Source organism: Leopardus geoffroyi, chromosome B1 (genome assembly GCF_018350155.1).
Source record: "Leopardus geoffroyi isolate Oge1 chromosome B1, O.geoffroyi_Oge1_pat1.0, whole genome shotgun sequence".
Classification (NCBI taxonomy): Eukaryota; Metazoa; Chordata; class Mammalia; order Carnivora; family Felidae; genus Leopardus; species Leopardus geoffroyi.
This window is the reverse complement of record NC_059327.1, coordinates 205,385,026-205,406,864: the sequence shown is the minus strand read 5'-3', so window position 1 is coordinate 205,406,864 and position 21,839 is coordinate 205,385,026. Positions and strand designations below refer to the sequence as shown.

Genomic DNA, 21,839 nt, shown 5'->3' with positions numbered 1-21,839 from the left:
TCTTTGTCACATCTGAGTTACTTTTGATTGATTTTCTCCCTCATTATGGGTTATAATTTCTTGCCTCTTTTCATGCCTAATTATTTTTGGTTGCATGTCAAACAGTGTGTATTCTACCTTGTCGGGTGCTGGATAGTTTTATATTTCTGTAAATGTCCTTATGTTCGTTTCTGGGATGCAGTTAAGTTACTTGGAGCTTGTGTGACCCTTTTGGGTTTTGTCTTTAAGCTTTGTTGGGCAGGACCAGAACTATATGTAGTCTAAGGTTGATTTTTCTCTGCTACTGAAGCAAAACCCTTCTTTCTACTTTAACTGATGCCCTTAAATTAGGAGGTTCCCAACTCTGGCTGTCAGACACAGACACTATTCCCACCATCTATGGGCTTGCCGCCTTCTGGATGGTTCTTCCTCTAAGTTGGGTGGGTTTTTTCCTTCTAATTCTTGTGCCAGCCTGCAGCCAGCTGAAGCCAGGAGGCTGACCCTCTGTGCATCTCTGGGGGATCTCTCCCTCTCCGCACAGCTATTTCCTCTCCAGGACTCTGCCCTGTGAGCTCTGGTCGTCTTGTCCTCCCGGGACTCCCCACTCCATCCCCTCAACTGAGGGAGACCTCGGGGCTCTGCCTGGGTCCCCACTGCCTACACTGGACCCTGGAAACCCTCTCCAAGCAGGGGAGCAGGGACGGTTGTAGTCTTTCTCACTTGTTTCCCATCTCTCAAGGATCATTATCCTTTGCTGTGTGATGCTCTGTGTTTTGGGCGCTATTTTTCACATATATTTATTTCTGTCTTTTTTTTTTTTTTTTTTTTTTTTTTTTTTTTTTTTTTGCTGTTTCGGGCAAGAGCATGTGAATCTGGTCCCTGTTACTTCATCTGGAGCAGAAGCAGAAGCCTGCACATCAGCTGGTTTCAATTCCCTGCCGAGCGCTTTCCACCATCTGACGCATTTCTCAGTCCTTACACCTGCTGTTACGATGCCATGTGTGTGAGGGCTGAGGCCTCATCCTCCTGGCAAAACCCCACATCTCTAGCCCCCTGACAGAACCTGGCACAGGGCCAGGGCTCATTGTGTCATGCTTGAATGATAAGATGAAGAACAACATATTTTCGGGGGTTCACCTGTGCCAGGCAGGTGAGAGACAGAAACTCCGCAACTCTGTGTGACCAGATGGTAGGTGGGGGGACTGAGACAGAGAGGTTAGCCAATTGCCCTAAGTCTGTTTTAAAGGGGGAGGATTTAAACAGGTTTGGTGTTTCAGGGCAGCTGTCAGGAAGGGGCAGTGGGAGCTTGGCGGTGGGAGGGCTTCCTGGAGGAAGGGGCCTGGGCTGGACATTCAGGCAGCCCTGGCTCCTGCCTGGGGAGCCCCGAAAGGTGGGGCTGGGGGTGCGGAAGTGGCGAGGCTGGGAAGGAGAGCTGGGTACTCTTTAGTGGGGCCCACCATGTTCTGTGCCTCCGCCAGGGGGCAGCGTGTCCCTGCACAGGGCCGAGGGACGCACCCCAGAGCAGCTCTCTGGGGCCCTACCAGTACCCACTGGGGGGCCACACCTCCTCGCCCACCTGCCTGGACTGCCGCCCCACCCGGGGGCTGCTCATCGACCTGCAACCCCTCCCAGCATCCACCTTGGCCCTCACACCCGCACTGACTGCGGCGCATTCAGCCTACTTCCTTGTTTGTGACCTCCCCCGACTTCACAGCCACCTTTCCACACACCTGCCTTTGGTGGCCTACACGCCTGTCGGAGCTTTCACGCTCCGGTTGTGTCTCCTCACAGACCTGTTCCTGAAGTCCAGGGCAGCCTTTGCAGTAGCCGAGAACCCCTCCGCCCGCCTGCCCATCTTGTCCGGGAACGCCTGTCTGTACCCCAGTGCCAGCCCCCCGCCCACTCCCTCCTTCTCAGGCGGGCTGGAACCAGCTCTCCGTGCTCCCTCCCCACCTGCGGGGCCTGAGTCCAAGGGCCGGAAGCCTACTCAGGTCTGCCCTTGAGGCCTTCCCTCAGGGCGCACGCGGGACAGGGTTGGGCTGGGCTCACCTCCACCCACCCACGAAGTGCCTACCTGGTCTGGAGACAGGATCTGGGAACCTGCCTTCTCACTTGCTTGGGAAGGGTGGGCAGTGGGGGCCTTGATAGCTCCAAACCCTGGCTGCTGGCACTCCCTCACCCAGCTCTCCTCTGCCTTGGGGATGTTGGTTTCCAAGCCCTCTGCAGTTGCAATCTTTTCTGGAAGGCTTCCTGGAAGAGGGGACTCCTTCGAGGATAGAGGTTGCTTTGGTCAGGGTTCCTGATGCAACAGCATGGACGGAAGTCCAGAGGAGACCGAGAGGCTGCTGTGGAGCACCACCGTGACCGTGATTTTTCAGGGCGCCTGGGTAGCTCAGTCGGCTGAGCATCTGCCTTCGGCTCAGGCTGTGATCTCACTGCTCACGAGTTGGAGCCCTGTGTTGGGTGAGCTCGAGTCCACTCCAGGCTCAGCATTCTCTCTCCCTGTCTCTATGCCCCTCACTCGCTCGTGCTCTCTCTCTCTCTCTCACTCAGAAATAAACGAATACATTTTTAAAAATTTATAGAAAAATGGTGATTTCTCCATTCAAGCGAAGTGACAGTGGGGCAGAGGCTCAGTCACAGGCCAGTGACGGTGTGCAGAAGGGTCAGAGAGACGTGCTGGGTGCAGGCAGGGGAGGCGTGGCGGTCAGAGCGTGCAGGGTGCGGCGTAGGGCCAGGCAGGGGCGGGGGGGCCGGGCAGTGTGCAGAAAGAACCCCAGGGAAGCTGGACTCCACAGCACATGGTTCCGGTCCTGGACGCGCCAACTGCTGGTTGGGAAATCTCGGATAAATTACCTGCCTTCTCTGTGCGGGCGTTTCTTCCTCTGCTTCAGGTGACAGCAGACCCCTGCCCGGTCTGGGGGTTGTGCGTTGTTCTCTATCGTTATTGTCAATGTCCTTGTTGCCATCACAGTGGGTGACAGGCCTGAAGCCCCCAGGTGGGTGGCAGGAACATAGCTGCCTTCGCTCACGGCCGCTGGGTAAGCTGAACCTCGAAGCTCCACATCCCCCAGACCTGTGCCCCCCCTCCCAGAGCCGAGTGGGGTCAGAGCCGGGTCTCGGATCTCTCAGAGAGTCCCGCGGCCGTCCGGTTCGCGCCTCCTGGGGTCAGGGTTGGCCGCGGGCCCCACCAGGGCACCGGCAGTGGGCGTCTGACGCAGGCACGGTTGGGTGCAGGTAAGGGGTGGGCGCCGCGGCGGGACAGGGCGGGGAGCTGCCGGCCGGGGCGGGGCGGGGTGGCAGGGGCCAGGCCGGGGCGGCGGAGACGCGCGGGGCGTGGGGGGGGCGTGGCGTGGCTGGGCCGGGGGCGGGACGATGGCGGGGTTGGGGGGGGGGCTGGGCGGAGTCGGGCCGGCAGGGGGCGGGCGGAGGGCTCGGGCTGGGGGCGGGGCCGCGCCCCGGGGAGCCCGCCCCGCCCGCAGGCCGCCCGCACCGCGAGGGTTAAGGTCGCGAGCCCGGCGGGCGGGGCGCGCGCGCGCGGATTGGGGGAAAGTTTGGGCGCGGGGCGGGCGCGGGGCGGGCGCGGGGCGAGCCGGGGCGCGCCGATTGGACGGAAGTTGTGTCGGGGCGGGGCGCGCGGCGGGCTCGGCGCTCGCTCCGGGAGAGTTGACAAAGCCCCGCAGGGAAGGACGCCTCGCGGCGCGGCGCCCCGGGCCCCTCGCCCCGCCGCCCCGGGACCCCGGCCCCGGCCTCCGGCCCCTGGACCCCACCCCCGCGCCCGCGCTGTCCCCGGCCCCCGGCCCCCGGCCCCGGCCCCGGCCCCGGCCCGAGCCGCCCCGCGCCCAGGTAGCGCCGCCCCGTCCCGAGGCCGGGCCCGGGGGGCGCGGGGCGCCGGGGGTGCGGCGCCCGGGGCGGCGATGACCGCGCAGCGCGTCCCGCGGGCCCGGCCCTGAGCCCCGCTGCCCGCCCGCCCCCGCCGAGGTGAGCCTCTGAGCGCGCCCGTGACCCCCGGGGGGGCGACTGGGAGGGCCGACTGGGGAGCACTGGGGTCCGGGGTTCCCGATCCGGCCCGGGGCTGGGGGGTGGGGGGAGTGCCGGACGCCCGGGTGCGAGGCCGCGGGGCACCGGCACGCGCCGCCGCCGCCCCTGCGGGGCCAGTGGTCCTGTCCGCGCCCCGCCCCCGCCCCTGCACCCCACGTGGGCCCACCCCCCCCCCCAGCGCAAATTTGTCCGCTAATGGCGCAGGCGATTATCTGCGCGGCCGCCGGTGTTGTGTGTCCCGCGGGCAGGGCCCGAGTTACAAGCGCCAGGAATCCAGACGGTGTTTGGAGACGGGGGGCGGCGGGGGAGGCCGGTAATTAGTGTAAACCCTTTGTCTGCCTTTGATACCCACGGAGCTCCCCGCCGCTGCTTCCTCCGCCCGGGGCGCTGGCAGGGAGGGCGGGGCGGCCCGCACCCCGAACTCGCGGCCCAGGACCGGGGTGCCGGCGGCCCCGGGGCCCTAGTCTAGAGGGGGGCGACCCCTACCCCGCCTGCCAGTGACCGACCCCCAACACCCCCAGGTCCGCACAGGCCAAGATGACGCCCAGCCCCACGTTGTTGCTCCTGCTGCCGCCGCTGCTGCTGGGGGCCCTCCCGCCGGCCGCCGCCGCCCGAGGTGAGTCCTGGCGCCCAGCCCGGCGCCCCGGCCTGCGCCAGCGCCGCCCCTTTCCCTCCCGGCCCTGAACCCTGCCACAGTGCCCGGCTGGCGCGCGTGCCTGCGCCCCGCCCCTACTGGCCCGGAGCTTGGCGGGTCTCCTGACCCACAGGGTCCCCCACCCAACACTGCCCATGGGGCGCCCCCAGCTCACCCACAGGGCATCCCCGGCTCACCATGCCCGCCCCCGCCCCCCCCCCCCCCGCAGCTCATCTGTAGGGTCCCCCAGTTCCCCCTCAGATCCCCCCCTGCTCACCCTTGGGGCTGCATGCTAACCCACACGCCACCCCCAGCTCACCTGTGGGGCCCCACACCGATTGGCTGAGTAGGCTCTGGCCTCAGTCCCCCTCAGGGCACACACACACCCATCTGTGTCCCTGAAGTTGAGGGCAGCTGGTTACTCTGGGGACTTTTGTGGAGCAGGCTCTTTGGCCACAGCGGAATCTGCAGAGACCCCCGTAGTGGCCAGGGTGCGGTTTGGGGGCAGAGGCGACCTTGTTGGTGTCTGGGACTTGTGACCCAGCCCTGTGCCCCGAGCTTGCCCACCCCAGGAAGGTGCGGGGTGTGGGCCGGCCGGGGAGCGCTGAGTCTCTGGAGCTTGGGGGTGCGGCGTGGTGTGGGGGGTGGGGGCCTGTCTCAAGGCAGGCCCGGAGGACCCGCTGCTTCAGGCCGCACACTGTCTTTCGGCGTGTGCCGTGCCAGGACTTAGATGCGCACTCACACACCTGACGCCCAAGAAGGCAGGCCTGGAATGTCTCCCGAGGGACCTTTGCCCCCGCACCCAACCTCTCAGCAAGGGACATCCTTGGCTGTTGGATGATGGGAGATACGTGTTCACGGACTCCTGCCCGCCATGTTCCGCACCGGCCTCCCCTCAGCTAGGCGGGACCTTGGGCCAGGCCAGCCCTTTGGGTGTGTTGACCACTCAGGATTGTCCCTGCCCTGTCCACCAGTCCTCTGAGGCTTCGCACCCCTCCCCCTGCCACCCAGCGGGTACACCGAGCCCAACCCGGCCTTATATGGGCACGTTTGGGTGTTGGGTGGCAGGCGGCAGCCCAGGTGGGCCTAATGCCACAGCACCCCCCCGCCTGCCCGGCCGGGGACTGGCCGGCTGGCTTGAGGGTGGGGGCTGCTCAGGCGTGGCTGGGCCTGCCAGTGTCCTGGCCACCGCGGGCACTCGGGTCATGCCCGGCAAGGCCCCCCCACCCCCCATGGTGGCCGGCGGCCTGGACTCTGATTCCTCTTTTATCTGCGTGGCCTCCCCTCGTTCCCACACCTGCCTGTCCTCTGGCTACAGAGCCGGGGAGCCCTGGAGCCCGCTGGCCTGGGCTGGCCATTGGCCGGAGCCCGAGGCGGAGTGGTGGATGGTGGGCAGCAGTGGGCAGCGGGGCCTGCCTCAGTGCCAAGGGGCCCTTGGAGGGGCCGCACCCGGCTCTGTTCCCCTGAGCCTTGGCCTTGGGGCTGCGCTTGGGATCCAGCCCTGGCCCTAGCCCTGTCTGGGAACAGCCGGGGCCCAGGCAGCAGCGGGGGCTGAGAGCCACTCTCCAAGGGCAGGGTCCTCTGTGGCATCGGGGGCAGGGTGCTGGGGAGAGCCCCTTTCCCTGAACTGTGCTGGCCTCTCCTCCAGACCTGGACTTGAGGGGCAAGGTCACCCCGGGCGCTTCCTCCTTTGCGGTTAAGCAGGCCGCGCGGCAGACCTTCAGGCCGGCCGACCAGCACAGAGGGAGCCCGGCCGCTCCCGAAAGCCGTTCTCCCCGTGCGTCACACTTTCTGGAGTCACTGTGGCTCTAGCCTCAGCTCGTGTTTTTAAAGTTTCCTTTTCTGAAAGTTTCACAATCCTGGTGGGTCTGTCTCAAACAGCTTTTTCCAAATTCAAGGAAAGATAGGACTCGGGTTTCTCACAGCGGGACCTTGAGAGGCTCCGAACCAAGTGCCTTTTCACAAACAGCACTGGAAGAAACCGTTTAAGGGTGGCCACGTTTGAGCTTTTCCAAGGATGAGGCAGCCAGCCCTTGAGGTCACTCCCCATCCTCTGGACCTTCTGCTGTGCCCTGGGTGAGCTGAGTGCCGACCCCAGGGCCTGGGTGCCTGCCGGCCGGTGCAGCTCTCCACGAGGACAGTGCCCTCTTACCCTCAGGGCTGTTTGGGGAAGGGTCCGCCAGTGTGTGGTTCGGCGGGATGGCGTGCGGGCCTCGGGATGGCTGTGGTGGCGTGCGTGTGCACCGGCTGACCTTGGCCTCCGGCCAGGCCGCAGGGGGCCTCCCCCTCCCCCCCCCCCCCCCCCCCGGCCCCTCCAGGCAGCGGCTGGCCAGTGTGCAGCCCCAGCTGAGGTAGATGTACGGGAGCGGGGCCCAGGCTCTGTGAGGGGGGATGTCGGCCAGCCGCCCCATTTATGTCTCGGGCCCCACTCCTGGAAGAGAAAATAAATCACTGTCCCCTCTGGGGGGAGGAGGGAGCTGCGAACAAAGTCGCCTTTAGCTGGGCCTGGAAACTCCTACCGCGGGCTCCTTCTTCATTGTGCGGGAATCAATGGGCCTTCAGCCCCCGCCCAGTGCCATGGGGAAATGTTGGTTTTTCCCGGCAGTGGCCTCAGCCTCTGGCTTGGGGTTCCGGCACTGCTTATGGTGGTGGAGGGGAGGAGGCAGGCGGTGGCCCTGTAGGCCCGGACCCTTGCTGCTGACCTGCTGGCCTTCTGTGCCTTCCCAGTGACTACAGCCCTGGCAGGGCCAGCACGTGGAGAGCAGGGTGTGCCCAGACCCCAGAGATGCCCCATCCGGTGCTGCCGGCCCACCCTACCTGCCATCTGCTTTTCCTCGTGGTGGTCACTGGGTGCTCCTGCACAAGCCCCACAGGTGTCCAGCAGGGCTCCTCCTGGGGCCCAAGAGAGCAGGGGCCACTGTCCTGGGCAGCCGGGAGTCCACAGTCCAGGAAGGCCAGGAGGAGGTTGGGGGAGGGGGATGGGGTGAGGCACAGGCACCACGGCCTGGAAGGAAAGGTGGGCACTGGCCGGGTGAGGAGGGGGAAGGCCTGCAGGGGTGTGGTGTGGGCAGAGGTGGGCAGGTCACGTGGGCTGGGGTGGACGTCTTGGGGCCGCGGGTGCGTTGGCGCAGCTGGGTTGGGGGCATCTGTCGGGATAGGCCAGGACCGGGGGAGCAGCTGGGTGTGGCCTGGGGGCTCTCCCACCTGGGCAGGGTGCTGGCCTTCCTGCTCCCAGTGGGGAGTCCTGGGGTCTCCACACTCCGTGTCTCCACTGAGCGGCCGGGGGGCAGGCCTGGGGGCTGGCAGGCCTTTGCCCCACAAGGACTGGCCCCCTTGGGGAGAGCCCGCGTGGGGTAGGGGCTTCTGGGAGCTGCCCCTGCAATGTCAGAGGCAGCTGTGACGAGGAGGGCGCCTCATCCTCAGGCCTCTGACACCCAGGGCTTGCCATCTCTGCAGGAAACAATCGCTCTCTTCCTGCCCCAGTTTGTTAGAGATTCACACGAGCCCCGCACTGTGAAAAAATAATGGTGTCTGGGGCAGCAGGAGCTGTGCTGCACTGCGGCCTGGGACCCCACGGGGCAGTGATGCCCTCTGGCCCCCACAGGGCTGAGCCCCAGGAGAGGGGGGCCGCCGGCCAGGGACTTTGGGCCCCCCTCTGTGCTGCTGCAGTGGCCCGCCCACTCCCACGGGGACGTTGGGGTCCGCTCTGGGACCCGGCGCCGGGTGCTGTGTGCTCCTTGAGAGGTGGGTGGCCCACCCTGCGGCCTGCAGGGACTCTAGGGGTCCCACCATGCCCAAGCTTCATGCCCTCTGGCCTGTCCTCAAGAAGAGGGCTGCGGGCTGTGGGCAGGGGGAGGGGGCAGTGCGGGTGTGGAGGGCAGCGTGGGGCTCTCTGGCTGGGGCTTGCCCGGGCTGTTGGGTGGGGGGGGCTCTCTAATGCCTGAGCCCTCACAGTAGGTGGAGCGTTGCTCCTGCCCAAAGGCCAACCTCTGGCCCACGGGAGACATCCTGTCACTCTTCCGAGGCCGTGCGGGTCGGAGCCCACAGGGCAGGGCCCCTTGGGTGGTCTGGGCCTCTGGTCCTGTCACCCTGTCCTGTGGGTCCAGTGCCGGCATGTGAGGGAGGCGCAGCGGACAAGGTCCTTCTTGGTTCCTTGGCAGCTGGGGGTGGGGCCGGGCCCCTCTGGGGAGGTGGTGATGCCGTACGGGTTCTCGGCGAGTGATGTTTTTGTGGGAGGGGATGGGTGGCGGGTTCGGGCAGGGGTCGGCTTGGAGTCTGGGCGGCGGGCTTGGCGAGATCTGGACACAGCCACCGGGGTGTCCGGCTGGGCCCCCGCGGTGGGCTCTGTGGCAGCGGGTCTGGGCACTGGATCGGTCGCCGCCGGCTGTTGGCGGTTTACGCGGGGTTCCCCCGGGGCAGCGGGACTGTCAGGGTGATGCTCTGTGGCCCTCGTGTGTGCCCCGGGAGTGGCAAAGAGGAGGAGCCCTCGAACCGGGGGTCTGCCGGAGGCCCCCCCGGGGGGATTCCAGGGAAGGGAACGGACCCGGTGGGCCCCATCCAGCCCGTCGCCTCAGTCCGTGCTCCTGGTGAGGCGGACTGGGCACCCCCGCCATCTTCCTTGCTCGGTGGGCCAGTCTGTCCCTTTGCTGCACCCAGAATGGCCTGGTTTCTGGGGCAACCACCTGTCCTTCGGGTCCTACCGGTTCCAGCACAGACCCTGCGGGTCCAGCCCCCAGGGGCCGCCCTGGGGCCTGTGTGTGCGTGTGCCCGCGTGGCTCGGAGCCAGGGCAGAGGCTGGCCCCTGCCTCTCATGTCCACCGTGTGGTGGTCCTCACCTGCGGCCCCTCCTGTTGGTATCCTCCTTGGGGAGGGCGCTGGCCCCAGGGCCGCCGTGTCCGGGCCCTCCCGGCCACCCCCCTGCCAGTGCTTGCTCCCCATGGGAGAACGGCACAGGCGCCCCTGTCTCGCAGAGAGTGCCCACCTGGCCCGCCTGGTGTCGGGTGTCCAGACAGGCTGGGCAGGACCTGCCTCCCTTCCCTGCCCTCCCTCTGGGGCCGCTTGACCTCTCCAGGAGGGAGGCCTCGGGGGGCCGCTGGCGGCCCCCCGAAGTCACTTCGCAGCCGGTGCCAGTGTGGTCGGCCTGCCGACCACCTACCCCCCGGCCAGAGAATTACCTGCCGGCTGGAAATTCCTGGGGCTTCTCAGGGGCTACCAGGAGTGGAGCTGGCCGTGGCGTGCCGGCCAAGTGGTTCTGGCACACCCTCGCTGCCACTGCGTCCGTGGCCGCGGGGTTGGGGGCTGCGATGATGTGAGGCTCCCTGGCATGTGGGCCCCGGGAGGGGCGGCGTCTGGCCCGGCTCCTCACGGAGGGGGCTCGGGGTCAGCAGATCACAAGCGCCGGGGGCAGCGGGGAGAGGCAGAGGCTCTAGAGGCCCTAGACGGACCTGAACGGAGCAGGGGGCTGGGGGTGGTGCAGGTGGGGTGGCCAGGGCGGGCCACCCCGAGAGGGGCATGGCAGGCCCCGCGGGAGGGCGGGGGGGGGGGGGTGTTGGGAAGGTGCATCGGCTCGTAGGATCTTCTGCACGCGTGTGCTTTTTCAAAACCCTAACTGCACCACATCGGTATTTGACATTCCGGGGCTCGATTGGGAAGGTGTAACAGGAGGGCAGGCAGCGCACAGGCCGTGAGGGTTAGGGGGTGTGCGCGCTGAGTTTCAAGCGGCCCCCGAGGGCCTGTGAAGACGGTCGGGGTCTGTCCCTGTCTCTCGGTTCCTCCCAGCGCCCCTACCCCTTTGGCTCTGCCGGGGCCCGCGGGACGGGAGAGGCGTCGTCTGGGGTGATGGCGGGACCTCCTTGTGCTACAGCCGGGGGAGCGGTGCTCCTAGCCGGATGGGCCAAGGGGGCGTGGGCTTCGGGGTGTGTGCGCAGTGCTCAAGGTGTGCTGCATCCTGGGGGGAGGCGTCTGCGTCCACTGTAGGAGTGTGTCTGGTGGTGTGTGTGTGTGCTTGGGGGACCGTCTGCGGGGAGAGTGTGTGCATCTTGGGGGGCAGCACCCGAGGGATGTTGCTTCTGGGGGACGGCATGTGTGGGGGGACAGCGTCTGGGGGACAGCCTGTGCGTCTGGGGGACAGCACCTGGGGGGACAGCCTGTGTATCGGAGGGACAGTGTCTGGGGACAGCCTGTGTGTCTTGGGGACAGTGTCTGGGGGACAGCCTGTACGTCTGGGGACAGCCTGTGCATCTGGGGACGGCCTGTGCATCTGGGGACAGCCTGTGCGTCTGGGAGACAGTGTCCGGGGGACAGTCTGTGCATCTGGAGACAGTCTGTGCGTCTGGGGGACAGCCTGTGCATCTGGGGGACAGCCTGTGTGTCTGGGGGACAGCACCTGGGGGGACAGCCTGTGTATCTGAGGGACAGTGTCTGGGGACAGCCTGTGCGTCTGGGGACAGCCTGTGTGTCTTGGGGACAGTGTCTGGGGGACAGCCTGTACGTCTGGGGACAGCCTGTGCATCTGGGGAGGGCCTGTGCATCTGGGGACAGCCTGTGCGTCTGGGAGACAGTGTCCGGGGGACAGTCTGTGCATCTGGAGACAGTCTGTGCGTCTGGGGGGACAGCCTGTGCATCTGGGGGACAGTGTCTGGGGGACAGCCTGTGTGTCTGGGGGACAGCACCTGGGGGGACAGCCTGTGTATCGGAGGGACAGTGTCTGGGGACAGCCTGTACATCTGGGGACAGCCTGTGTGTCTGGGGGACAGTGTCCGGGGGACAGCCTGTGCGTCTGGGGACAGCCTGTGCATCCGGGGGACAGCCTGTGCATCTTGAGGGATGGCGTGTCGGGGAGATGGTGTGAAGGGATGTGCCCTTGACACCTGAGCTCTGGACGGCAGCTAGGAAGCCTGGATGTGTGGGGCCGTCCAGGTTGCCGCACCCTGGCCTCTCCGGGCACCCCTGTTCCTGGCCATGTTTTCACGGCTGTGGGGGAGGAGGGCAGGGAGGATAGAGGGAGGAAGAGGGATGTGGTGGCCCTGTCTACCACCTTGATGTTCAGCCCCCTTGAGGGGTGAGACCCAGCCCCAGCATCTTCTTACCCCCGTGTCTGCCCGCCCCGCCCCGTGTGAGCATCCTCCCCATGCTCCAAACTTCCCAGGGCTGTGGCTTGGGCCGTGTGCAGGGATGGGCCTTCTGGCGGTGGTGCTCATGGGAGGAGGGGCTGACGCTGGCTGGAAGGACCCCAGAGGAGACCAGGGCCTCGGTGCCAGGGCCCCCAGGCTGCCCTGGAGCTGTCAGGCTTTCCTCCTGGGAGGGGACGGGAAACCCACTGCCTCCCCCACCCACACGCCCTCCAGGCGCCCATCTCTCTCAGCTCTTGCCTCAGTTTCCCCCTGGCTGAGTGGGTCGGACACCCTGACCAGGTGGAACAATGGGGGCCTGTGTTTCCCAGGCTAAATATAGAGCTGTGGCCGTGGTGCTGGTGGCCAAAATTCCCAGGAATCTGTGGGGGGGAGTGGGGGGGCGGGCCTCCCTCCTGTGAGCCTGCTGGGGTCTCTGCAAAGGCAGGGCTTGGAGGGGGCAGGGCAGGCCTGGCCTGGGGTCCAGTAGCGCTCAGGTGGGGGTGGGGCAGGGCTGGCCCGGGGGAGGGGAAGGGGGCTGTTTGCTTTAGGATAAGGCTGGCTCCAGCTGGGGCCTCTGGCTGCCGGCCTGCCTGTCCCCTGTCCTGCTTGCGGGCCGGCCCTCGGGGCCACACTTCCGGTCCGTCTGGCAGTTGGCTCTGTCCTCCTCCCTCTCCACAGTTTCCAAGGGGGCCTGTGGCCTCTGAGGCCCAGTAGATGCCTGGTCCCTCAACTCGTCAAACTCCTGCCTGGTGCAGAGGGGGCTGGGCTGGAGGTGGACCCCCCCCAACCCCCTCAACCACTGTCAGATGGGTCCTTTCTCTGTCACTGAGGCAGGTTCCTCCCAGGGCGGGAGGTGTCGGGCCAGCCCCATGTCGTGCCCCCAGGATGGGGTTGGCCAGGCAGAGGTGGAGAGGGACACTGCCCCTCAGGCCAGGCAGTGTTCTGTCCCCCTGCACTTTCCAGGCAGTTCGTGCGTCTGTGTGTGCACACGTCTGTGTGCCCAGGTGTCAGCTTGGGAGGCCCAGGGCACGGTGGGGGGAGGGGGGCTGGGGGGTGGGGGGGGTGGTGCCCTCTTTGTCCTGCGGCCTGGGAGGCCCCTTTGCATAGTGACAGGTGTCGGACAGGGCCTGCCTGGGAACGAGGCCGGGACCCTGGGCGGTTGGGGGGCCCCGCAGACAGTTGAGGAATTAGGGGGCGGCAGGTCTCAGCGGCCCTCCCTGTTCTTCCCACCCTTTCCAGGGATACTGGGGTTCTGGTGAGGAGGGGGCTGGCTGGGAGTGCTGAGATGGCCTGGGGCCCACGGTGCACGGTTAGGGGCCCCACGGCAGGAGCAGGGGGACCCCGGTGGAGGCAGGATATGGGTGCAGGGAAGAAGCGTTGCTGCAGGTCTGGGTGTGGGCTTGGTGGGTGGGGTGTGGCAGCAGGCGTGAGCGAGATTGTGGGTGGGGGCTGGGTAGGCCGGTGCCCACAACCTCTAGCCCCCTTTCTGTTTGGAGTCGTAGAGGGAATGGCCCAGTGTTGCTGTGTCCCCGACTTCCCCCGTCCCCCCAGCAAAGCTGGAGTCGGAGCTCAGGACCCCTCCCCGCCCGGACCCTGGTCTATCCACATGGGGACCAGCCCCCACCGTCCCCCAGCACCTGCAGACCAGTGGTGAGGGGCTGTGCTCTGCAAGGGTCCCCTGGGGGTGGGAGGTGACAGACAGGAAGCCGCCGCTTGAGCCTCCAAAGAGCCCGCGGAAGCACTTTGGGTCCTGGACGCAAAGGCCACTCAGGTAGCCAGCTGGTAATTGCATGTTGAAGGAACACCAGCTGCTTATTAAAAACACATGCTCCCTCGGGCCCCGTGGCGATAGCCTCTCGGAGCAGCGGCCGCCTCCTGGCACCTCCGTGAGGCCGGGATGGGATGCCGGCCCTCCCGGCCCGAGTGGCCACAGTGTGGGGTGAATGCCCCTTGCCCACAGCTGGAGGGTGGGGTCTCCGGCGCTGGGAAGGGCAGCTGGGTGCCTGTGGCTGCCTCTCCTGGTCTTGGGGGGGGGGGGCGGGTACAGTGGGTGGGGTGACTGTCGGAGCCCGGCACCCCTGTGGCTGCAGACTGGCCCAGGCTCGAGGCACAGGCATGGGACAGGGGACCTGAGGGTTGGCCAGGAGACGGCCCTGCTTCTTTCGGACACCTGCAGCGTCCTTCCCCGCGTCCTGGTCACCCCCACCATCCCTGCACTCGGGCACAGAAGTGCTGAAGCCGGCCCGAGACTCACGGGTGAGGGTGGCCTTCTCGTTGCTCAGGGGCCCCATGGCCTCAGCCCACAGCTCAGGCTTCTCCTGTTGGGGCGCAGTGGACAGTGGCTGCCACCAGACGGGAACCTTGCACTTAGGCCTGGCACCTTGCTCCTCGCCCTCTGACCCCAGGGCCTTGGGGTCCTGCTCCCCGCCCCCGCCCCCGCCCAGGGATGAGCCACCCGGTGTGGTGTGACTGGGAACAGCAGAGCCTTCGGCCCTGCAGACAGACCCGGGCAGATGGGGCCCACACACACACAGGCGCAAACGTGGGCCACCGGCCACGCCTGTTCGTGCCACATGGACTCGCTCACAGGCAGGCCGCACGCACGGACACTCGCTGTGTATGGGAGGCAGTGAGGGGCCTCTCTGGCTCGCCTGTGGGCCTGCACCGTGGGTGACCCGCTCCAGCCAACCTGTATCTTGACTACAACGTACGTGACGGGTGCTGGGGGGGGGGGGGGGGCATGAGCCAGAGCCTGGCTCGCCGTGGGAGCTCCGTGGGCATGGGCTTGGCGTGCGGTGGGTCCAGGGTGAATGCCAGCTGCTGTGGCCTGCGAGCAGGGCCCCGGGCTTCAGCACCCCCCGCCCCCCCCCGCCGCCCCGGTCTGTGCCGGGCAGGTGTATCTGTGTGGAGTCCTGGGTGGGGACCCGACAGGGACGGCCCCCTTCCCCTGGCTCCCAGCAGCCCTGCCTGCCTGGACCCCTGACTACCCGCCAGCCCCCTCCTGTCTGACGGAGCCCTCTGGCCCGCCCGCAGGCCCCCCGAGGATGGCGGACAAGGTGGTTTCGAGGCAGGTGGCCCGTCTGGGCCGCACCGTGAGGCTGCAGTGCCCCGTGGAGGGGGACCCGCCACCGCTCACCATGTGGACCAAGGACGGCCGCACAATCCACGGCGGCTGGAGCCGCTTCCGCGTGCTGCCCCAGGGCCTGAAGGTGAAGGAGGTGGAGCGAGATGATGCCGGCGCCTACGTGTGCAAGGCCACCAACGGCTTCGGCAGCCTCAGCGTCAACTATACCCTCATCGTGATGGGTCAGTGGGGGCCGTGCCAGGGCGCGTGGGGGCGGGCCGGGGCGGGGCTGCGCCCTGTGAGCCCTGAGTCAGCACCACCCCGGCACCCCCCCCCCCGCCCCACCCCTCCCCGTCCCTGCCTGAGCTCAGCCCCCCTGCCTCCCAGGATGAGTCCCGTCCCTGCCTGCCTCCTCCGGGCCCAGGACGGGGGCTTGATCTCTGTCGTCACCCCCGGGCCCCGGGGCCCCTGCTCCTTCTCAGGCCTGTACCTCGGGGTCCCCCTCCTCCCAAAGGTTCTGCTGACCGGGAGACTGAGGCTGGCTAGGGGGCAGCAGGAGTGGGCGTGGGGGAGCCCCAGGGTGGTGGTCCCACTGAAGGGCGGGCTGGGCGGGCTGACGGCCCTGGGTGTCGGCTCTCACTTTGAGGCTCAGATTTCAGAGTTCAGAGGGGCCGCCGAGGGCCTTCTGTTCTCTTTTGCCTCTGGGGCCCGGGCTTGGGGACTGGCGGGGTCCCCGGCGACACACCCTCTGGTACACATGTACCAGGCGCATGGCTGGCCCTCCCCCCCCACGGGCCCCGGGGGTGGGGCTCCCCGGGGCTGGGGCTCCCCGGGGCAGGCTCCCTCCGAGCCGTGGCGGCCGTCTCACAAAGGGGGAGCCTGACCTGTGCCACCCCCTCACTGGGTCCCGGGCCGGGTGGAGGCGGCTGTCACGGGAGGGGCATTCCTCAGCCTGCCCCACCCCCGCGGGGCCCCTGCTCCGGATTGTGGAATGGGAACCCTGTGCGTGTCCCCCCCACTGTCCTCTGAAAGGGGAGGACGACTAGGTGGCATGTGAGCCATGTCAGCTCACCAAGGCCTCGGCGCCTTGATGTGGGCTAGGGTTACTGCAGCTGCCGGCGGGGCTGGCCCCCTCCTCCCACTGGCCTCGCAGACCCCCCGGAGCCGGAGGGGGGGCGGGCGGCCAGCTCTGTCGGGGTCACCTGCACCCAGGGAGTAGGCTGGGCGGGCCGCTCTTCCCAGCTGTCTCTGGGATTCTGAGATGTGGGTGTGCTCCCAAGGGCTCCCAGTTGTGTTTCTAGAGCTTTCCCAGCTGGGCCCAAGGCCGGGGTCTGGGTGGGGACCGGCTGGGGCCCTTCTCACGTGCCCTTGTCTCTGCAGATGACACCGGCCCGGGAAGGGAGCGTCTGGGGCACGACGGCCCTTCTGGGGGCCAGGAGGACCCAGCCGGCAAGCAGTGGGGTGAGATGGGGCCGGCGTCTCCCTTCCCCTCGGGCGCAGGTGGGGGGCTGGCCTGCCCGGTGCCTTGCTGACCTCGGTGCCGCCCCGTCCCGCAGCACGGCCCCGCTTCACACAGCCCTCCAAGATGAGGCGCCGGGTGATCGCGCGGCCGGTGGGCAGCTCCGTGCGGCTCAAGTGCGTGGCCAGTGGGCACCCACGGCCCGACATCATGTGGATGAAGGATGACCAGGCCTTGACGGGCTTGGAGGCCGGCGAGCACAGGAAGAAGTGGACGCTGAGCCTGAAAAACCTGCGTCCCGAGGACAGCGGCAAGTACACGTGTCGCGTGTCGAACCGGGCGGGCGCCATCAACGCAACCTACAAGGTGGACGTGATCCGTGAGTGCCAGGCCTGGGGGGGCGGGGAGCTGGCGGTGCCCGGGGCGTGTGCCGACGCGCTGTGTCCTCGCGCAGAGCGGACGCGCTCCAAGCCTGTCCTCACGGGCACGCACCCCGTGAACACGACGGTGGACTTTGGGGGCACCACGTCCTTCCAGTGCAAAGTGCGCAGTGACGTGAAGCCGGTGATCCAGTGGCTGAAGCGCGTGGAGTACGGCACCGAGGGCCGCTACAACTCCACCATCGATGTGGGCGGCCAGAAGTTCGTGGTGCTGCCCACGGGCGACGTGTGGTCGCGGCCCGATGGCTCCTACCTCAACAAGCTGCTCATCACCCGCGCCCGCCAGGACGACGCGGGCATGTACATCTGCCTGGGCGCCAACACCATGGGCTACAGCTTCCGCAGCGCCTTCCTCACCGTGCTGCCAGGTGCGCGCGCCTGCTCCCGGCCGCGGGCCGGCCCCTTGGCGCTGGGACCCGTGGCGACGTTCCCCTCCCCACCCCCCTCCTTGGTCTCTCTCTTGCAGACCCCAAGCCGCCAGGGCCGCCCGTGGCCCCCGCGTCCTCGACCGCTAGCTTGCCGTGGCCCGTGGTCATCGGCATCCCGGCCGGTGCTGTCTTCATCCTGGGCACCGTGCTCCTGTGGCTCTGCCAGGCCAAGAAGAAGCCGTGTGCGCCTGTGCCCGCCCCTCCTCTGCCCGCACACCGTCTGCCCGCGACGGCCCGCGACCGTGGTGGGGACAAGGACCTTCCTGCGCCCTCCGCCCTCGGCCCCGCCCCCGGCGTGGGGCTGTGTGAGGAGCTGGGGCCTCCGGCAGGGCCCCAGCACCTGCTGGGCCCCGGCCCGTCTGCCGGTCCCAGACTCTACCCCAAGCTCTACACGGACGTGCACACGCACACGCACACGCACACGCACTCTCACGTGGAGGGCAAGGTTCACCAGCACCAGCACATCCACTACCAGTGCTAGACGGCGACGCCTCTGGGGTGCCGGCCCGCCGCAGCTCTAGGTGCCGTGGGGGTGGGCACGTGCAGGTCGAGGTGGGCAGGCCGGGGGAGAGGGCCACCGAGGGAGACGGACCACAGGCAGGAGGCGCGGCCGGCACCCCGGGTGCCCGGTGTGTGTGACACACACACACACACACACACACACACACACCCTCAGACTGAGACGCTTTGGGGAAGGCCTGTGTTTGTAACTTTGCAGTGTGCATGTGGCAGCGTGCTAGTTGATGAAGGAATCCCTTGGCTCCTGTGAGGAGTTCACAGGGACCACGGTCAAGCCTCCCCTCCCCGCGCCTGGCAGGAGATCTGAGAGGCACCCTGGCTTCGCGAACCGAGACTTCCCGCCCCCTGCCCTGTGCCTGCCGCCTGCGTCCCTGCCCAGGCCTCCGCAGGGGGACGGCTGTTTCTGCCACCGCGCGTCTGGGTGTCCGGGAGTCCCCCGCCCCGGGGACCCTGGGCCAGGAGGCCAGGCACAGCGGTCCCCGCCGCGTCCCGAGAGGCCGGAGCCCGGCCCCGGGGTGCCCCTGCCCCGCCCGGCCTCACACTGCCAGAGATAAGGGCCCTCGATATTTATATTTAAGAAATTAAGATAATAATATTAATGCTGGAAGGAAGGTGGCGCCACAGACCCGGCCTGTCCCTGGGCCGGGGTGCACCTGGCCTGATGGCCAACCGAATGGCCCGACCTCGGGGGGCCACACACCCACGTCCCACTGCCGGTGGCAGCCCCAGACCTCTGTAATTTTATATAGATTTTGAGCTGAAGCTTCGTATATTTAATTTATTTTGTTAAACAAGAAAAGGTGCATCCTTTCCCCTAAGCTGGTGTTTCTGTCTTTGGCATTTGTGTGTCCGCACGTCTGTGGGCCTGAGCACGTGTGCAGGTGTGTGTCTGAGTGTGTGCAGGTGTGTGTAGGTCTGCGTCTCTGTGCACGTGTGTCCGTGTTCACGCACGTGTGTCTGTGCACCAGGCTTGGGCCCCAGAAGCAGGAGCAGAGAAGGTTCTCGGGAGTCCCCGAGTTGGCCTGAGGCTCTGGGGCCGACACTGTGGGGTCCCTGGGGCCTCTCACCAGCTCCCCCACCCGGAACTCTGGCTGCTGTGTCTGCAGCGTTGACTGCCTCACGCCTGCAGGTGCCTCCTTGGGGAGCTGGAGTCCTGCATTCCTGGCCCGGGGAGCATCCCCTCTGCCAGTGTGGCCCCTGTGGCCCTCTGGCTTATGCCCTGGGGGTTCAGCTGGTGGCCTTGGGGGGCTGGGGCCTCGTCACCTCTGTCTGGGTGCCCGCTGCCTATCGGGCACAGTCCCGAGTCCGCCAGCCACCGCCAGGTTGTGAACAATGGTCTCGTTCTCCAGATGGGGAAACTGAGGCTGGGATTCGCTGCCTCTGGCCCAGGGCTTCTGTACCTTCTTCGGAAAAGGCACCCGTGGCAGGTGCTTTGTGCTCCTTGGAAGGTGTGGCAGGAGGAACGAGGCCTCGCCGGTGTCCAAGGTGCTACAGAGAGCAAAGAGCAAACTCTGCCCTGCCCTGCGGGCCGGGCACCTGCCACCCCGCCCAGGTACCACCGGCTCCCTGCGGCTGGACCCCCCTGAAGTCAGGGCCAAGCCTGCCCCATCTCCCCTCCCCCTTCCCCAGCCAAAGGCGGTTCTGGGGCCCCTCTTCTCTAGCATCCCAGGGCTAGGCCCCATCCTCTGGCCCTTCTCCACTGGGACCCCAACAGTGCAGGATGGGGCCTCCTGCCCTCGATGTCATCCAGTCCCTTGGCCTCCCGAGGATGGACCCCACTCCTTCTGTCCCCAAGGGGGCCTAGCCCTGAAGGAAGACCCACTGGGCTGATCCTGATTCCCAGGCAGTGATGGAGCCTGGGGCAGGACCAGGGGCCTCTGGGTGACCGAGGGAAGCCAGCTGTGGGAGCCCAGCTGTAACAACCAGGGGGGAACCGTGGGGGCTTCAGACAACCACAGCTGGTGACAACAGATGTTCCCCAGATTGGGGGGGGGGGCAGTGGGGGCCGGCACCTGGGTGGGTTTTGCGGGGGGGGGGGGGGCAGGGGAGGCATGGAAAGAGTGGACCCTGGGCGGTGGGGAGAACTCGGGCTACGGGACACCCACAGGCCCTGGGGGTGAGTAGTCCCACCCTGGCACCAGTGAGGGTGCAACCCCCAGGACCGCCAAAAGTGTCCATGCGCTTCCCAGCCTGGGGCTCCCAAAGGAACTGCCCTTGTCATCTGCTCCAGGGAGTTCTGGGGGCTAACTACCTGCCTGACCCTGCTGTCCCCTCTCGCGGGGACCAGCAGCCCCGGGCTCCCCAACCCCAAGGGCCCTTTCGGGGCTTCCGAGGCCAGGCAGGCACTGATGGGCTGCTCGCTCTGTGACACGTGGGGAAGCTGGGCTGAGCAGGGGATCCCGCCCTGTCAACCCAAAGCCCATGTCCACATCTCCTGTGCGCCATGGCCTGGGGCCTTTCAGCTGCCTGCTCTTGAGGCAACCGTGTGGCTCCAGAACCCCCCTCCATGCCTTCCTCGGGGGCCACCTCGCCCACCCCCAGCCCCCGCCATGGGCGCCCCTCCCCTGCCCCGGGGCTGCCTCCAGCTCTACGTTGCACCACTCCTGGGAGGAGGACATCAGTGCCCACCTGGATGCCCCTTGACCCCGGCTACTGTCCCCTCCATTTGGTGTCCTCTCCCATGCAGGGACAGCCGATGGGACAGCAGTGGGGATAGACCGGTAGGTCTAGGGTGGGGGGGGGGTGCTGGGGACAGTAGGCACTGGTCCCGGGTGTGGGGGCTGTGGCTTGCAGAGCATGTGAAAGACAGGGCGCAGCCTCACAAGCCCGGGGGTCCCAGGGCCGGGCCTCATCAAGCAGACGTTTGCTGACTGGCCAGCAGTGGGCTTCTCTGGGAGCCTGGCCGTTCCGCCCCCCTCCCCTTACAGCCGAGCCCACACCTGTGTCTCTGCAGGTGTCCTATGGCCCTTTGGGGACTCCCAAGCCTGATGCAGACGGGGGAGACTCGGTTGATGCTAAGGATGGGGTCCCCCACCCGGGATGGGGCCCTGGGAACAGAGAGGAGGGGTGGGTGCGGAAGCGGGCTTCCCCTGCCCCTTCTGCCCACCCCTGCATGGCCAGAAAGGCAGTGGGCAACTGCCAAAGCCATGGGGACCACTACAAGAACACAATGCCTGGTGCCCCCACCTCTGCGGGGCTCTCCGGGGCCCCGTCTGCAGGCAGGTGCACCCTCAGAGTGACCCCCGGCCGAGCCAGGCTGGATGAGGACTTCTGACGGGCCGTTTCGGGAGGACGCTCCCGGCATCCTGGGTGGGGGTGCCGGTGTACTGGGTAGGCGGGACCTGAGTACTGAGCCGGGCCGGCACCCTTCCCTCTGATCCGTTCCTGTGTGGTGATAAGCCGGTTCCCGTGAAGCCAGAGACCTTGAAAGGGCAGCTCACGCTCTAACACTTTGGGTGTGACCCCCCCCCCCCCCGCATGCTTCCCGCCATCCTGGCTTCAAAGGGGAGTCTCATCCCACAGCTGTCCAGAGTGGGGGCCTCAGGCTGACAAGGATGGGTCGGGAGGGCCTGGCAGGAGATCAGAGCCTTGTCCTGGGGTCAGGCCAGGGGACCGGGGACAGGAATGCAGGATCCGGGACGCAGGAGAGGCGTCGGGAACATGGGGATATACAGTCAGGACACAGGATGGGGACAGATCAGCCTTGGCCTGGGACTCAGGGCTCAGGGTTAGGGGCCCACAGGTGACGGCCAGGCTGCCGGCCTCTGAGGCTGAGCTGTGTAGGGCTTCTGAGGTCGCGGACCCGCTGCAGGGGCCGGCCTCAGCAGGGGCTGCATGTCGGCCCAGGCCCAGGGCACAAGGCCAGGCCACCCAGGGACAGGCCGGCCTGTGGGGCAGGGGCGGCTGTGAGGTGAGGTACAGACAGGGCCAAGGCTGTCCAGGGAGCTGGGTCCCCCAGCCGGGCTGCGGGGAGGGGAGCAGACCCTGCCCCACACCGGGCACCAGCACAGGGCGTGAGAACCTCGTGGGAGTCCTAGGAGACCAGGGCGGGGTGGGGGTGGGGGGGCAGGCTGCTCATCACGTGGGGGAGCTGGCCCTGGGGGCGGGACGGGGGTGGGGCCTGTTGGGCAGGGGCGCCCTCTGTGCCCTGTGCTGACCTCAGC

General features: G+C 67.1%; 1 protein-coding gene across 3 annotated transcripts; it reads left to right on the top strand.

Moving 5' to 3' along the window:
• The first annotated feature begins 2,886 nt into the window (after positions 1–2,886).
• On the top strand, positions 2,887–18,494 carry FGFRL1 (fibroblast growth factor receptor like 1). Of its 3 annotated transcripts, XM_045474884.1 has the most exons (8): positions 3,882–3,960; positions 4,225–4,333; positions 4,542–4,636; positions 14,800–15,072; positions 16,211–16,291; positions 16,387–16,668; positions 16,744–17,097; positions 17,196–18,494. In XM_045474884.1, exons 3-8 carry the CDS (start codon positions 4,558–4,560, stop codon positions 17,636–17,638), a joined length of 1,512 nt encoding a protein of 503 aa, XP_045330840.1. In that variant the 5' UTR covers positions 3,882–3,960; positions 4,225–4,333; positions 4,542–4,557; the 3' UTR covers positions 17,639–18,494. The 3 variants fall into 3 exon arrangements, with proteins under 3 accessions (XP_045330841.1, XP_045330839.1, XP_045330840.1); XM_045474885.1 differs by lacking the exons at positions 3,882–3,960; positions 4,225–4,333 and adding an exon at positions 2,887–3,020; XM_045474883.1 differs by lacking the exon at positions 4,225–4,333 and having other exon boundaries at positions 3,833–3,960.
• Positions 18,495–21,839: the final 3,345 nt, after the last annotated feature.